General features: G+C 43.7%; 1 protein-coding gene across 1 annotated transcript in view; it reads left to right on the forward strand.

Annotated features, from left to right (window-relative positions):
• Positions 1–6560: 6560 nt before the first annotated feature.
• Positions 6561–18565, forward strand: part of LOC139752216 (uncharacterized) — a 173999-nt gene continuing 161994 nt past the window's right edge. Inside the window, exon 1 of the mRNA XM_071668228.1 lies at positions 6561–7517. Within this exon, the coding sequence (XP_071524329.1) occupies positions 7478–7517 (40 nt within the window). The 5' untranslated portion in view covers positions 6561–7477. The remainder of the gene's footprint in view (positions 7518–18565) is intronic.

Below are 18565 nucleotides of genomic sequence, written 5' to 3' on the forward strand. Positions count from 1 at the left end.
GTATTTCATAATATTACCTGTTTAATTAGCAACTGGACTAATTATGATGAAATTTAAATGCTAATTACTTGACTTATTATACGACTCTTTAAATTTTGACCACAGACTCGTATTCAGCATACATAAAAGTATCTATGCTGAAAATGTCAAGAAAATCTATTTCTAAAAAAAAAATCAATAAAAATCCAAGGCATTTTTTTTGCTCAAATTTTCAACTTCCTCAGATTTTAATGAAAATTTGTGTATAGATGTTATTTCATATGGTATTTAAGTATTTCGTGTCAAATAATTGTGTCTCATAATATTAATCGTTTAATTAGCACCTGGACTAATTATGATGAAATTTTGATGCTAATTACTCGACTTATCATACGAATATTTAGATTTTGACCACAGACTCAACTTCAGCATACATAAAAGTATCTATGCTCAAAATATCATGAAAATCTATTTCAAAAAAATCAGTAAAAATCCAAGGCTATAGCCTGGCATTTTTTTTTTGCTCAGATTTTCAACTTCCTCAGATTTTGAAGAAAATTTGTGTATAGATTTGGTTTCATATGGTATTTAAGTATTTCGTATCAAAAGATTATATTTCAATATTACCCGTTTAATTAGTACCTGGAGTAATTATGATGAAATCTAAATGCTAATTACTTGACTAATTATACGAATATTTAAATTTTGACCATATACTCGTATTTACCATACATAAAAGTATCTATGCTGAAAATGTCAAGTAAATCTATTTTTTCAAAAAAATCAATAAAAATCCAATGCTATTATTGCCTTACATTTTTTTTTTCTCAGATTTTCAACTTCCTTGGATTTTAATGAAAATTTGTGTATAGATGTTATTTTATATGGTATTTAAGTATTTCGTGTAAGAAGACATTAATTCATAATATTAACCGTGTAACTAGCACCTACACTAATTATGATGAAATTTAAATGCTAGTTACTCGACCAATTATACAGATATTTAGATTTTCACCACAGTCTCGTATTCAGCTTACATAAAAGTATCTATGCTAAAAATGTCAAGAAAATCTATTTTTTCAAAAAAAAAATCAATAAAATCCTAGGCTATAGCCTTGCATTTTTTTTTTTTTTTTTTTGCTCAGATTTTCACCTTCCTCAGATTTTAATGAAAATTTGTATATTGATGTTATTTTATATGGTATTTAAGTATTTCGTGTAAGAAGACTGTAATTCATAATACCCATTTCATTACCACCTGGACGAATTATGATGAAATTTAAATGCTAATTACTCGATTAATTATACGAATATTTAGATTTTGACTACAGACTCGTATCTAGCATACATAAAAGTATCTATGCTTAAAATGTCAAAAAAATCTATTTTCTAAAGAAATCAATAAAAATCCAGATTTTAAACTTCCTCAGATTTTAATGAAAATTTGTGCATAGATATGGTTTCATATGGTATTTCAGTATTTCGTGTCAAATAATTGTATTTTATTATGTTACCCGTTTAATTAGCACCTGGACTAATTATGATAAAATTTAAATGCTAATTACTCGACTAATTATACGAATATTTAGATTTTCACCAAAGATTCGTATTCATCATGCATAAAATATCTATGCTGAAAATGTTAAGAAAATCTATTTTTCAAAAAATCAATAAAAATCCAAGACTATATCCTTACAATTTTTTTGCTCAGATTTTCAACTTCTTCAGATTTTTATGAAAATATGTTTATAGATGTGGTTTCATATGGTATTTAAGTATTTTGTGTCAAATAATTGTATTTCATAATATTAATCGTTTAATTAGCACCTTGACTAATTATGATGAAATTTAAATGGTAATTACTTGACTAATTATACGAATATTTAGATTTTGACCACAGACTCGACTTCAGCATACATGAAAGTATCTATGCTGAAAATGTCAAGAATATCTATTCTTTCAAAAAAAATCAATAAAAATCCAAGGCTATAGCCTGGCATTTTTTTGCTCAGATTTTCAACTTCCTCAGATTTTGATGAAAATTTGTGTATAGATGTGGTTTCATATGGGTTTTAAGGATTTCGTGTTAAAAAAAATGGCATTTCATAATGTTACCCGTCTAATTAGCACCTGGACTAATTATGATGAAATTTAAATGCTAATTACTTGACTAATTATACGAATATTTAAATTTTGACCACAGACTCGTATTCACCATACATAAAAGTATCTATGCTGAAAATGTCAAGAAAATATATTTTTTCAAAAAAATTCATAAAAATCCAGATTTTCAACGTCCTCGGATTTTAATGAAAATTTGTGTATAGATGTTATTTCTTATGGTATTTGAGTATTTCGTGTCAAAAGATTGTAATTCATAATAATAACCGTTTAATTAGCACCTAGACAAATTACTATGAAATGTAAATGCTAATTACTCAATTAATTATACGAATATTTAGATTTTGACCACAGACTCGTATTCAGCATGCATAAAAGTATCTATGCTGAAAGTGTCAAGAAAATCTATTTAAAAAAAATCAATAAAAATCCAAGTCATTTTTTTTGCTCAGATTTTCATGAAAATTTGTGTATAGATGTGGTTTCATATGGTTTTTAAGTATTTCGAGTCAAATAATTGTATTTCATAATGTTACCCGTTTAATTAGCACCTGGACTAATTATGATGAAATTTAAATGCTAATTACTCGACTAATTATACAAATATTTAGATTTTCACCACAGACTCGTATTCAGCATACATAAAAGTATCTATGCTGAAAATGTCAAGAAAATCTATTTTTTCAAAAAATCAATAAAAATCCTTGCATTTTTTTTTGCTCAGATTTTCAACTTCCTCAGATTTTAATGAAAATTTGTGTATAGATGTTATTTTATATTGTATTTAAGTATTTCGTGTAAGAAGACTGTAATTCATAATAACCGTTTAATTAGCACCTGGACTAATTATGATGAAATGTAAATGCTAATTACTCGATTAATTATACGAATATTTAGATATTGACCACAGACTCGTATTCAGCATGCATAAAAGTATCTATGCTGAAAATGTCAAGAAAATCTATCTTTTCAAAACAATCCATAAAAATCCAGATTTTCAACTTCCTCAGATTTTAATGAAAATTCTGTGTAGATGTTATTTCTTATGGTATTTAAGTATTTCGTGTCAAAAGATTGTAATTCATGATAATAACCGTTTAATTAGCACCTAGACTAATTATGATGAAATTTAAATGCTAATTACTGTATCAGTTATACGAATATTTAGATTTTGACCACTGCATTTTTTTTTTTGTTCAGATTTTCAACTTCCTCAGATTTTAATGAAAATATGTGTATAGATGTTATTTTATATGGTATTTAAGTATTTCGTGTAAGAAGACTGTAATTCATAATAACCATTTAATTAGCACCTGTTCTAATTATGAAATTTACATGCTAATTACTCGATTAATTATACGAATATTTAGATTTTGACCACAGACTCGTATTCAGCATACATAAAAGTATCTATGCTGAAAATGTCAAAAAAATCTATTTTTTCAAAAAAAATCAATAAAAATCCAAGGCCTTGCATTTTTTTTGCTTAGATTTTCAACTTCCTTAGATTTTAATGAAAATTTCTGTATAGATGTTATTTCATATGGTATTTAAGTATTTCGTGTCAAATAATTGTATTTCATAATATTAATTCTTTAATTAGCACGGACTAATTATGATGAAATTTAAATGCTAATTACTCGACTAATTACACAAATATTTAGATTTTCACCACAGACTCGTATTCAGCATACATAAAAGTATCTATGCTAAAAATGTTAAGAAAATCTATTTTTTCAAAAAAAATCAATAAAAATCCAAGGTTATAGCCTGCATTTTTTTTTTTTTTTTTTTTTGCTCAGGTTTTCAACTTCCTCATATTTTAATGAAAATATGTGTATAGTTGTTATTTCTTATGGTATTAAGTATTTTGTGTCAAAAGATTGTAATTCATAATAATAACCGTTTAATTAGCACCTAGACTAATTATGATGAAATTTAAATGCTAATTACTCTATTAATTATACGAATATTTAGATTTTGACCACTGCATTTTTTTTTGCTCAGATTTTCAACTTCCTCAGATTTTAATGAAAATATGTGTATAGATGTTATTTCATATGGTATTTAAGTATTTCGTGTAAGAAGACTGTAATTCATAATAGCCATTTGATTAGCACCTGTTCTAATTATGAAATTAATATGCTAATTACTCGATTAATTATACGAATATTTAGATTTTGACCACAGGCTCGTATTCAGCATACATAAAAGTATCTATGCTGAAAATGTCAAAAAAAATCTATTTTTTCAAAAAAAATCAATAAAAATCCAAGGCATTTTTTTTTGCTCAGATTTTCATGAAAGTTTGTGTATAGATGTGGTTTCATATGGTATTTAAATATTTCGTGTCAAAAAATTGTATTTCATAATATTATCCGTTTAATTCAGCACCTGGACTAATTATGATGAAATTTAAATGCTAATTACTTGACTAATTATACGAATATTTAAACTTTGACCACAGACTCGTATTCACCATACATAAAAGTATCTATGCTGAAAATGTTAAGAAAATCTATTTTTTCAAAAAAATTGATGAAAATCCAAGGCTATTTTTTTTTTGCTCAGATTTTCAACTACCTTAGATTTTAATGAAAATTTGTGTATAGATGTTATTTCTTATGGCATTTAAGTATTTCGTGTCAAAAGATTGTAATTCATAATAACCGTTTAATTAGCACCTAGACTGATTATGATGAAATTTAAATGCTAATTACTCTATTAATTATACGAATATTTAGATATTGACCACAGACTCGTATTCAGCATACATAAAAGTATCTATGCTGAAAATGTCAAGAAAATCTATTTTTTCAAAAAAATCAATAAAAATCCAAGGCTAATTATGATGAAATTTAAATGCTAATTGCTTGACTAATTATACGAATATTTAAACTTTGACCACAGACTCGTATTCACCATACTTTATAAAAGTATGCATTTTTTTTGCTCAGATTTTCAACTTCCTTAGATTTTAATGAAAATTTGTGTATAGATGTTATTTCATATGGTATTTAAGTATTTCGTGTCAAGTAATTGTATTTCATAATATTAATCGTTTAATTAGCACCTGGACTAATTATTAAGCGACACGGGTCTGGAAGTGCTGCCGCTGCTACGCTCTGAAGTTGGCCTACTGCTGACCGTCCGCACCAGTTGCTGCACCGGTGTTCCACAGGTGGCTCCACCCCCGGGAATCCGGCACAGCTGGAAATTCTCTGTGCCTTGAAGGGTGTGCAGAGCCAGTATTTGTTCATATCTTACGAGGACATTTCAAAGGTGTTCCCGTTGATGTTCTGGGACACTATAACTGTAGAGTACACAGGATTACATTGGACAGAAAAGCAGATAACATCATATTCGTTGGCCAGAGACGAGTGTATCTGAGTGTTCGTTGTCTAACGTTACTTAGGAACACAGACTCGAGATAGATGAGGATAGAATCAAACAATATGGCACTGTCCTAACCCTTCGCATCGGATCTCTAGCACCACCAACCCTGCAAGAGGTAAAGCCAAACAAGGAATTTTACAGGAAAGGAGTGACGTGGAGTATATATTGGCGACTACCCACACTATCTTACTCCACTCCAGTGCACGGTACTGCTACTGGGCACTACACTGTGCTATACCGTAGTGGTTTCAGTCAAGGGAGGAGGGGGAGGGGGGGGAGAGGGAAAGTTGTCACATTTCAATTTCGGGATGAACGAATTACGTATAACGTTCGTGTATATTTGTGTCATTGTTTTCATCAAGTTATGTACCCGACCTGCATATTCCTCCGACCGGTAGGCAATTACCAGTGTTTGCAGTTAGCGACGTAACACTCTCCAGCACTTGGGGCAGTTCCACTCCTGAGAGAGAGAGAGAGAGAGAGAGAGAGAGAGAGAGAGAGAGAGAGAGAGAGAGAGAGAGAGAGAGGTAAATGACCAAGTGCAGGTCATATTTCCTGCTGGATTACATCCATAGTTTAAGGTAGCGAAGGTAGCGGCTATAGCGGGAGACTGTGGGACGCCATGGTTCGCCAGGCCAGGTCAGAGCTGATCAGATGAAGATGGAAGAAATTCCAGGGAGTGTTGCCTCCTGCCGAAGCCCCGAAGTGTTTTGTGTGGCACGGTGTTCTGTACCACCGCGTGAACTGGTGTGACTCCTGTGTCACACTCGGCTGATGTAGCCGAGGCTCAGGTATAGCGTAGTTGTGGACCAGAGTGTCACATATGTAGATGCTAATATATCGCGTTGCGCCGGTGTAATCCCACGGTGGCAATAGTATCGGCACCGTGTCGTTCCTCGTGTCCGCCCGTGTGGTGGTCACCACGTGTGCCAGGTGTGGGTGGAGGTGGGAGGGAGGCTGAGGTGAGCGGGAGAGTGGTAGCGGCTCGCGGTGGGTGTGGGTGAATCGTGGTCACCAGTCACCACCAGCTTCAGTATCTTGCCTGCCGTCGGTGAGGACGCACGTCGCTCCTGCCTCTCCGGCCACTCGCACGCGCTCAGTCGCACCCCCCCAAGCGTTGGTCTCAGCCGCCCGCCCCTGCCAGTGGTCCCATCTCTGACCCCCCTACCTTTGACCTCAGTCACTGACCTTATCTCTGACTCCAGCTCATGGTCGTACCTCTGATCCTAGTCTGTGGACCTTCCCTGTGACCTCATTCAGTGACCTTTGATCCCAACTAGGGGTCCCACTTCTGATCCCAGCTAGTGACCCCGCCTTCGACCCCAGCAGGTGATCCCATTTTTGACCCCCTTACTCTGACCCCACCTCTCACCCGAGCTAGTGAGCCAAGTTCTGGCCCCAGTGACCCTATCTCCGACCCCAGCTGGTGACACCACCTCCAACCCCAGCCAGTGACCCTACCCCTAACCCCAGCTAGCTGTCCAGTCTCTGACCCCCACCTTGTCATCTGACCTCTGAATCTATCTAGTGACCCCACCTTTGACCATCTAGCCGTTGACATCACCCAAGTGGTCCCATCTCTTGACCCCACCTCGTGACCTCATCTGGTACCCATCCACCCCCTTGTCCCCACCCGACCATTCAGAAAGCCCGATAATGACCCACTTGTAGGTCATGACCTCTCCAGCTGACCTCGGTTGCAGCCAGTGTTCCGTGGAATAAAGATGTGTAGATGAGAGGACGTGTCCCACTGGAAAAAAAAAGAAATAGACCCCCTTCACGTCCACCTCGCCCTCCAGTTGAGCGAGTGGAAGGCGCGTCAAGAGCCACGTTGGAGACACCCATGGAGTGACCGGTGGTGGTGTTGTACACACACAGACACACACACACACCCACCCACTTACTCCCGGAGGTGTACAGGGTGAGGCTGACGCGGTGCGTGTACACAGCGGTACAGGCGGCGCCGCACCCCCCCCCAGCGATGCACACCGTCTACGTCACGACCATTCTCTTTGTCAGCTGTATGTATGTACAACACTCATGTCCTGGACTGGGGCAAGCTACCACTACTGTTGCTGGCCCCCCCCCCCCCCCCCCCCACCCCGCCCCCGCCACAACCTCTCATTAACTCACTCTTACCTTTACCTGTTGGGCTATTTCACGGTGATGACCCCCTGAAGGCTTGAGTGATCCCACAGACAGTGTGCATCATCGTCATCATCATCATCATCATCATTATCATCATTATCATCATTGTGATACTGGCATTAGTACTCCATTGTGGCGCTCACGTAAATAGTTTGTTGATATCCTTCCCATCCTGTTTGTTTATCATCGTCCCACCGATGGTCCTGTTACTGTGGTCTGTCAGATGACCTCGTCACGGACCATTGGGGTATTTTGTTACCCGACTTTCCCCCCCGTATATTCCCAAGTATTTGAATATTTTGTTACTCGGCTTTCCTCGTATATTCCCACACTTGGGTATTTTGTTACCCGGCTTTCCCCCGTATATTCCCAAGTATTTGGATATTTTGTTACTCGGCTTTCCCCGTATATTCCCACACTTGGGTATTTTGTTACCCGGCTTTCCCCCGTATATTCCCAAGTATTTGGATATTTTGTTACTCGGCTTTCCCCGTATATTCCCACACTTGGGTATTTTGTTACTCGGCTTTCCCCGTATATTTCCAAGTATTTGGGTATTTTGTTACTCGGCTTTCCCCGTATATTTCCAAGTATTTGGGTATTTTGTTACTCGGCTTTCCCCGTATATTTCCAAGTATTTGGGTATTTTGTTACTCGGCTTTCCCCGTATATTTCCAAGTATTTGGGTATTTTGTTACTCGGTTTTCCCCGTATATTCCCAAGTATTTGGGTATTTTGTTACTCGGCTTTCCCCGTATATTCCCACGTATTACATTCATCATGCAACACGTACGTACAAGTAACAGTTTACCGGAGCTGTGAGTGTGTGTGGAGTCGTAGCAAGCGTCTCCAAGGATGTGCTCCTGCCAGGGGTGGGGAGGAGGAGGACGCGGAGGAGGACGCTGTCATGACCTTCCATGTGACTACAAGGGAAAGCAGGAGACTCCGCCTCGTGTGGCCAAGACTCGTGGTGGCTGGTCTTGAAGGAGGCGGAGAGCTTTGATGAGATTAGTTCGTCTGGTGTGCCGCCAGGGTCTGCTCCCTGCTCCAGTGGGCTCTCGCAGCGCCAGGGCTGCGCTGCCTTAAGTTGCAGGGGCTGGATGCATTCCTTTGGAGTGAGAGTCGGGAGTTCTTTTGATGAGCATGGGCTCACGTCAAACAACGATATATGTGTGTGTGTAAAGCAAATAATTTTTTCCATTATGGTTAAATTTTATACTCCATAAGGCTCCTTTGTTAAGGCGGGGTAAAGCGAAAAAGATGAAAGATTCATACATGTTCGCCGTTTCCAGTATTAGATAGGTAGCGCCAGGAACGAATGAAGAACGGCCTCATTTCCTTACATTCTCTCTGTCTCTCATGGATAATGCAGCGAAACCAGAGCCCCCTATACACAGATACACACCGCAGTCCCTCTTGTGGTTATCCTTTACCGCTTCTACATATGTCTTGGTTCAGGTCATTGACAACACGTCGCCCCCTGTATACCGCATCACTCCAGTTATCTCTGCCTCCTGTGCACTTCACATCCTCCTTCATGTTTAGGCCTTGATAACTCAGAGCATCTTTCACTCCATCCTCCACCTCGTCCTCTCGCCTCCCCTTCTCTTGTTCGCTCCACGTCTGACACATAACCTTTAATCAGTCAGTCCTCGCTCATATTCACAATTCTTTTCATTTTTGATGACTGTTTCCCGTGTTAGTGAGGGAGAGCCATGAACAGACGGAGAAAAGCCACACTCGCCCACATCCATTCTCTGACCGTCATTTGCAGTGCACCAATACCACAGCTCCCTATCCACAACCAGGCCCCACAGACCTTTCCATGCTTTACTCCGGACGTTTCATATACACTAATTCAGTCCGTTGATGGCACGTTGACCCCTCAGTATGCCTCATCGTTCCAGTGCACGCCTTTCATCTAACCTATATGTTCAGGTCCCGATCGCCCAAAATCTCTTTCACTCCATCCCTCCACCACCAGTTTGGTCTCCCGTTTCTCCTTGTTCCCTCCACCTCTGACACATATATCCTCTTTGTCAATCTTTCCTCACTTATTTTTTCCACATATCCAAACTATTTCAACACACCCTCTTCTGCTCTCTCAACCACACTTTTTATTACCACACATGTCTCACCCTCACTTGATCAAACCACCTCACACCACACATTGTCCTCAGACGTTTCGTTTACAACATCTGCTGCAGTCCTCTCCGCGCATCCTCGTGTATGCTTATGCCTCGCATCAATACAACGTTGTTGGACCACAGTACCTTGAAACATAGCCAGTTTGGCCCTCCCAGACACTGACACCTATTTCCACAGATTCTTCAGAGCTCCTAGAACCATCGGCCCCTCCCCCACCCTATGACTCATTTCCATGGTTTCATTTACTGCCGTGTTCATTCCCAGGTATCGAAAACGCTCCACTTCCTTCATATTTTTTTTCCATTCGAACTCACATCCAACCGATTCGAACTCACATCCGCCCAACCGATTTACCTTGCTTTTAATCATATTGACTCTCAGCTTATTATTATTATTATTATTATTATTAGTAGTAGTAGTAGTAGTAGTAGTATTGTGAATTATTATTATTATTATTGTTATTATTATTATTATTATTATTATTATTATTATTATTATGCGACCTCAGGGACACTTAGGCTCCTGCCCACCCACCACCATAGATGGTGGTGGGTAGACAGTAAAGTTGCAGGCTTCTCATTACCCACCACAGTAGGTGGAGACAGGAGATTACGTAAAGCACAAGGCTCCTCGCCACCCACCCACCCACCACTCAACACCGGCAAGCCAGTCTGCAAGGAACATGACACACTAAGGGAACACCACGAAGTATGTAGACAAAGTATATTCTTATGGAAATTTTACGAAAAAAAAAAAAAGGGAAAAGACATTCTGATCTCACTTATAGTCTTTACATACGCACGCACACACCCACACACCGACACACCGACACACACACACACACACACACACACACACACACACACACCACACACACAATCAGTCAACAGAGGTTGTTCGAACATCACAACATCATTGTTGTCCTCACCATGTCTGGCATGACTCGTGGCCACAGACACACCTTCATCACAGTAACCATCCGCTCGGATGTATTCTGTATCGCATTAGGGGCGTAACCGTGATGCAAGCTTGCCCCACGCCGTCGGATATGTGAGTAGCCCCATAAGTACTGGATTGAATTGACATTATTTTACCGTAAATAATGTTCAATCCAGTTATATATAGAGAGAAGCTGAAGGCAATATATTATTTTGTTTATTGAGGAAGTGTAATGTATTCATTAATGGAGCGTTGACTTGCCGTAAGATTTTAAACGATTAAAAAAATTAAAAAAATGTGTTGTATGAGCAATAGCGAAGAGGCGGAGCTGTGGGCACGCAGTCAAAAAAAAAATTGTATTTATATTTAAATTTGTTTATATAGTTTCGCCAGAGAAGGAGTTTATATGGGCCACTTGAATTTCCAGAACCTTCTTCGTCTCTCCCGTTTGGTAAGGAGTTTGGAAACGGTTCATTTCGGTGCTTGTGGTTCTCTGCGTGTTTGCAAATTGCAATGAATATGTTTGCCCTTCCTTTCACGTGGGGGTTATGACGTATTTTTACCTGACGAGGAACGTTCCTGAGTCGTGCAGGAAGAGGAGGAGGAGGAGGTGGAGGAGGAGGCGGAAGAGGACTGTCTCTTTGGTCGTGATATGGTCCCCTAAGGCGACTCCCCCGGGCCGCCGCCCGCACCTCCCTCCCACACCTTCCCCTTTCCCCTCGTTACATTGACTAAAGATGTTGTTACGAGATGAGAGAGAACGTTGCTTACTGGGTTAGGAGAGAAGTGGCGGGGTCGTGTAGAGAGAAGTGGGGGGTCGTGTAGAGAGAAGTGGGGGGGTCGTGTAGAGAGAAGTGGCGGGGTCGTGTAAAGAGAAGTGGTGGTGGGGTCGTGTAGAGAGAAGTGGCGGGTCGTGTAGAGAGAAGTGGTGGCGGGTCGTGTAGAGAGAAGTGGTGGCGGGTCGTGTAGAGAGAAGTGGTGGCGGGTCGTGTAGAAAGAAGTGGCGGGGTCGTGTAGAGAGAAGTGGCCGGGGGTCGTGCAGAGAGAAGTGGACGGGGGTCGTGTAGAGAGAAGTGGCCGGGGGTCGTGTAGAGAGAAGTGGCCGGGGGTCGTGTAGTAAAAAAAAAATGGTGTTTGTGACCTGGGAGATTTAGCCATTGATAATAGATATGATCACAAGAACATTGGAAGATAAATATACGTATATGGTTCTGGGAATGATCCTTTTATATTTAGAACATTACATTCTCTTCCTAATCTGTGCGTAAGAATTTACAGGCCAAGACGTAACGTTGGTCGATGTGGGATGTTGATTTTGTATCCACAGTTTGGTACTGATAGATAGAGACATTCACACGGAGGGAGCATGAACACCGGTGTTTTGGTGACCCACACATCTACTACTCAGGGAAATCCCTAACTACATGTCATGTAGCCACGGGAGTGGAGGGGTTTTCCTGTAGCCATGGGAGTGGAGGGGTTTTCCTGTAGCCACGGGAGTGGAGGGGTTTTCCTGTAGCCATGGGAGTGGAGGGGTTTTCCTGTAGCCATGGGAGTGGAGGGGTTTTCCTGTAGCCATGGGAGTGGAGGGGTTTTCCTCAAGTGATACACACGCTGTGTCTTGCACCATCTGTTGACGCGACCTTGATGTAGTAGTACAAGCGCTTTGCCAAAAGGGGCGCCGTGCTTGCGGTAGACGATTGTAATATTCCCAGACTCGTACATCCTTAGGCCAGAAGACCCTCAGAAAACAAAACAAAACAAAAAAGAGATTTGCTGTATGGGAGAGAAACACTTCGGTCCTCAAACAATTTGTGCCACCCTCACACACACACACACACACACACACACCAGGTGTAAAAGCTCCATGTATCATGACATGGCACAAACCTGCGCGTCTTTGACCAACTTCGAGGGCCGTGAAGCAGGGAGGTATGAACCCATGGGTAACAACATACGAGTCTCTCTCTCTCTCTCTCTCTCTCTCTCTCTCTCTCTCTCTCTCTCTCTCTCTCTCTCTCTCTCTCTCTCTCTGTCCTCCCCAAGCACACTTAACCTCCCCCCGTTCCTTCCCCCGTTTTGAGCGGGATGACTGCTGGATAAGTGCCCACGCTCCGCTGTGCTACGGGATCCGCTTTGTTGCATTATCCGGATAAGAAAACAAAAAACGTCTTATCCGTTACTTACATAATAGTTTTATTACAGTCTTCGTTAACTGTCACTGACGTGGAGATGATTTAGTATGGTGTTTTATTACAATAGATGTTGGCCATTGTTGACATAAAGACGATTTTATACGTGAGTTTCGTCGCCAGATCATGTCACCATGGATACGAACCTCATCATTTTGAGTGGTAGATTTATTCCGACCAATTGAGTGGTGATTGGCTGGTTGGTTACATCATGTGAGGGTCGTTAAGGCCGTCGACGTCACGTCATAACTGCCAGTCGAAGAAATCTTGGAACCCCTTCCGTTTTGGGTGCTGAAGACGCCCCTCTCCAATATCACTTAACCTCCCTCCGTCTCGTTCGTTCGCTGCATCTCTGGTCGCTACTGGGAAGCGTCGTTGTCGCTGGTGGCAGCGAGCCAGCCAGCCAGCCAGCCAACCTACCATTAGGAGCGACTCCTACATGGCTGCGGTTCATCGAGGCCCTCAGAAGCGGCCCGTGTTTAGTAGACGATCATGTTTCTCACAGCTGTAGCCTTTTACCCCCGCTTGGCGTATTTAGTAGTCATTAAGGAGGAGAGCCTCCTCTCGTACGTTCACTCCTCCGGCTTCCTTTACGTGGATATGTTGTGGAAATTAGAGTATATAAAGGAATACAAAGGAGTTCAGTCAGCAGCAGTCCATTGTTTTCTAACGAGGCTGTTTGTGGCAGGGGGGGAAGAGAACAGAAACTCGTGGATCAGTGGGGTAGGAGGAGTGAGATACACAGATGTAGAGAGATAGAGAGAGATAGAGAGATTTACAGAGATATGCCGATGTTTTTGAGAGAACAGGCTGTGTGTCTGTTTCATATAAGTGAGGAGGATCAGATCCTGTCAGTCGTGGACGTGAAGCGAAGTATCGATCAGGTCTGTTTATAAACGCATCTCCGGTACCGCTTTGATCAATCCTGTCGAAGAAGAAGTACTTCCCCTCATTCCTGGTGAAATGTAATGTGCATCCATTACTGCTAGTGAAATCAAACGGAACCTCTCTCTCTCTCTCTCTCTCTCTCTCTCTCTCTCTCTCTCTCTCTCTCTCTCTCTCTACTGTTTCTTACGTCTTTGTATTACTGCTCAACTGCCATATTCTCAGACATCTTGAATCTCACAGTCTTCTCTCTCATCACCAGTATGGCTTTCTTAAGGGGAGTTCCACTGGTGATATCCTTTCGTGACTTGCTAATCTCCCTCCCTCCCCCTTCATTAACGCAGGTCCCTCCCTCCCCCTTCATTAACGCAGGTCCCTCCCTCCCCCTTCATTAACGTAGGTCCCTCCCTCCCCCTTCATTAACGCAGATCCCTCCCTCCCCCTTCATTAACGCAGGTCCCTCCCTCCCCCTTCATTAACGCAGGTCCCTCCCTCCCCCTTCATTAACGCAGGTCCCTCCCTCCCCCTTCATTAACGTAGGTCCCTCCCTCCCCCTTCATTAACGTAGGTCCCTCCCTCCCCCTTCATTAACGCAGGTCCCTCCCTCCCCCTTCATTAACGCAGGTCCCTCCCTCCCCCTTCATTAACGTAGGTCCCTCCCTCCCCCTTCATTAACGCAGGTCCCTCCCTCCCCCTTCATTAACGCAGGTCCCTCCCTCCCCCTTCATTAACGCAGGTCCCTCCCTCCCCCTTCATTAACGCAGGTCCCTCCCTCCCCCTTCATTAACGCAGGTCCCTCCCTTCCCCTTCACTAACGCAGGTCCCTCCCTCCCCCTTCATTAACGCAGGTCCCTCCCTCCCCCTTCATTAACGCAGGTCCCTCCCTCCTCTTCACTAACGCAGGTCCCTCCCTCCCCCTTCATTAACGCAGGTCCCTCCCTTCCCCTTCATTAACGCAGGTCCCTCCCTCCCCCTTCATTAACGTAGGTCCCTCCCTTCCCCCTTCACTAACGCAGGTCCCTCCCTCCCCCTTCATTAACGCAGGTCCCTCCCTCCCCCTTCATTAACGTAGGTCCCTCCCTCCCCCTTCATTAACGCAGGTCCCTCCCTCCTCCTTCATTAACGCAGGTTCCTCCCTCCCCCTTCATTAACGTAGGTCCCTCCCTCCCCCTTCATTAACGTAGGTCCCTCCCTCCCCCTTCATTAACGCAGGTCCCTCCCTCCCCCTTCATTAACGCAGGTCCCTCCCTCCCCCTTCATTAACGCAGGTCCCTCCCTCCCCCTTCATTAACGCAGGTCCCTCCTTCCCCCTTCATTAACGTAGGTCCCTCCCTTCCCCTTCACTAACGCAGGTCCCTCCCTCCCCCTTCATTAACGTAGGTCCCTTCCTCCCCCTTCATTAACGCAGGTCCCTCCCTCCCCCTTCATTAACGCAGGTCCCTCCCTCTCCCTTCATTAACGCAGGTCCCTCCCTACCCCTTCATTAACGCAGGTCCCTCCCTCCCCCTTCATTAACGCAGGTCCCTCCCTCCCCCTTCATTAACGCAGGTCCCTCCTTACCCCTTCTTATCTGGCGATGACCATCCAAGCCCTTGGGCCCACCTGTCACCCACCTGTGTCAGTGTATCGTACCCACTGGAGTCTCTTGTGCCTGCCTGCCCACCACCACCTAAACCCCACTGACATGACCCCTTACCCACATTACCTCAGGAATGTTTTGTCTCTGTAAATTAGAGAAGTATGTACATTAGAGAAGTATGTAAATTAGAGAAGTATGTAAATTAGAGAAGTATGTGAAATAGAGAAATATGTAAATTAGAGAAGTATGTACATTAGAGAAGTATGTGCATTAGAGAAGTATTTACATTAGAGAAGTATGCAAATTGGAGAAGTATGTAAATTAGAGAAGTATGTTAAATTAGAGAAGTATGTCCATTAGTGAAGTATGTAATTTAGAGAAGTATGTAAATTAGAGAAGCATGTAAATTAGAGAAGTATGTAAATTAGAGAAGTGTGAACATTAGAGAAGTATGTAAATTGGAGAACTGATTTTCGTATATCACACACGACCCGTCCCAGGCTGCGAGCAGTAGATAGAAGAGACTTTAAGAAACGACTCAAGGACACTGGAAAATACCAGTTGATACCAAGGGAAGAGAATGACACAAACAAACAAACAAACACACACAAACAAGAGCAAACAAGGCATCTGGGGAAAATAGCCACAAACACCAAGAGATGCGAACCCGGTGCCCAGTGGACCCCATCGCCACCAGCAGATCAACTGGCTGGTGGCCAGACCCACGCTTGTATCATCCCACAAAGAACACCTTCCTCACGCCGTCCTCACACACCCTCCTCACACCCTCCTCACACCCCTCCTTACACCCTCCTCACACCCTCCTCACACACCCTCACACACCCTCCTCACCCCTCCTCACACCCTCCTCACGCCCTCCTCACACACCCTCCTCACACCCTCCTCACACCCTCCTCACACCCTCCTCACACCCCTCACACACCCTCCTCACACCCTCCTCACACACCCTCCTCACACCCTCCTCACACCCCCTCCTCACACCCTCCTCACACCCTCCTCACGCCCTCCTCACGCCCCCTTTTTTTGGTAGAATTCTTTAGCTTTGTTGTTGTTTTTGTTGTTGTTGTTTTTGTTGTTGTTGTTGTTGTTGATTTTGTTGTTGAATCCTGTAGTTTTTTTCTTCTTCGAATTCTTTTCTCTGTGTGTGTGTGTGTGTGTGTGTGTGTGTGTGAGAGAGTTCATCTGTCGGGTTTCCTACAACCTTCTCCTCCTCCTGCTCCTCCTCCTCCTCCTTCGTCACCACACGCCGCTGAGGCCATGGGCGCGTAGGGGCGCGTCTTGTCAGGGGCTTGCTTGCCTTGCCCCCCCCACGGGCGGTTTCGAACCCTGCTGGTCTTGCTGTGTGTTCCCGGAGGGGTCCGGACGGCCACAGCCAACGGACCCGCGAGTGATCGAACCATTACGGACCAGGCCGTGGAATTTCGCACGGTTTTAGAGAATCGTCCAACACACACACACACACACACACTCTCTCTCTCTCTCTCTCTCTCTCTCTCTCTCTCTCTCTCTCTCTCTCTCTCTCTCTCTCTCTCTCTCTCTCTCTCCTTTTCTTTCCGGGCACACTAAGTTTTGGGGCGGGCAGTGTTGTCATGTTGCCTCGACTGACTGACACCACTTGACCTCCCCCGGTGGCATGACAGCGCCGTGCCTCGTCGTGGTTGGCACGACAGATTCAGTGGTGTCATCTGAAGTGCCACGGTGTCATCTGGGAATGACTTAATGGTGTCATTTAACCCCTCGAGCACGACCGTGTGGCCCTTGAGCACAACGGGAAGTCGATATTTGGGCGTGGTGGACCTGGCCACTGACCTGACCCTCGAAGAGTTGAGGTCAGAGGTCAGCCCATCATACCCCAAGGATCGTATTGACGTGTTCCTCCAGGTCGCTATCATAAATCTACAGTTTCTCTATTAATTTGACACCTAACCTGACCTGACCTGACCTGACCTGACCTAACCTAACCTGACCTAACCTTACCTAACCTTACCTAACCTAACCTTACCTAACCTAACCTGACCTAACCTGACCTGACCTGACCTGACCTGACCTGACCTGACCTGACCTAACCTAACCTAACCTTACCTAACCTTACCTAACCTAACCTTACCTAACCTAACCTGACCTAACCTGACCTGACCTGACCTGACCTGACCTAACCTAACCTGACCTAACCTAACCTAACCTTACCTAACCTAACCTTACCTAACCTAACCTGACCTAACCTAACCAAACCTAACCTGACCTAACCTGACCTAAACTAAACTGACTTAATCTAACCTGACGTAACCTAACCAAACCAAACCTAACCTGACCTGACCTAACCTACTAACCTAACCTAACCTGATCCAGCCTAACCAAACCTAAACCTAACCTGCTTTTTAAGTGTTGTGATGATGAGTCGCACGCGCGTTACTAACGCGTGTTGGCGAGGGGTGACGCTGGTGCTGGCTAGCCCGTGGAATAATGGTGGAGGGTCTGTAGGAGTGTCTGTGGTGGAGGGTCTGCGGGAGGGTCTGAAGGAGTGTCTGTGGTGGAGGGTCTGCGGGAGTGTCTGTGGTGGTGGGTCGTTGTCTGTGGTGGAGGGTCTGCAGGAGTGTCTGTGGTGGAGGGTCTGCAGGAGTGTCTGTGGTGGAGGGTCTGCAGGAGTGTCTGTGGTGGAGGGTCTGCAGGAGTGTCTGTGGTGGAGGGTCTGCAGGAGTGTCTGTGGTGGAGGGTCTGCAGGAGTGTCTGTGGTGGAGGGTCTGCAGGAGTGTCTGTGGTGGAGGGTCTGCGGGAGTGTCTGTGGTGGAGGGTCTGCAGGAGTGTCTGTGGTGGAGGGTCTGCGGGAGTGTCTGTGGTGGAGGGTCTGCAGGAGTGTCTGTGATGGAGGGTCTGCAGGAGTGTCTGTGGTGGAGGGTCTGCGGGAGTGTCTGTGGTGGAGGGTCGTTGTCTGTGGTCTGGACACCAGTTTGAATACGACGGCTCCTAACCTCAGACCATACCCTAGGGATCGTACCGTCGTGCTCAGGGGATCGTACCGTCATGCTCAGGGGATCGTACCGTCGTGCTCAGGGGATCGTACCGTCGTGCTCAGGGGATCGTACCGTCGTGCTCAGGGGATCGTACCGTCGTGCTCAGGGGATCGCACCGTCGTGCTCAGGGGATCGCACCGTCGTGC

The sequence above is a fragment of the Panulirus ornatus genome, chromosome 2, assembly GCF_036320965.1.
Source record: "Panulirus ornatus isolate Po-2019 chromosome 2, ASM3632096v1, whole genome shotgun sequence".
Lineage (NCBI taxonomy): Eukaryota > Metazoa > Arthropoda > Malacostraca > Decapoda > Palinuridae > Panulirus > Panulirus ornatus.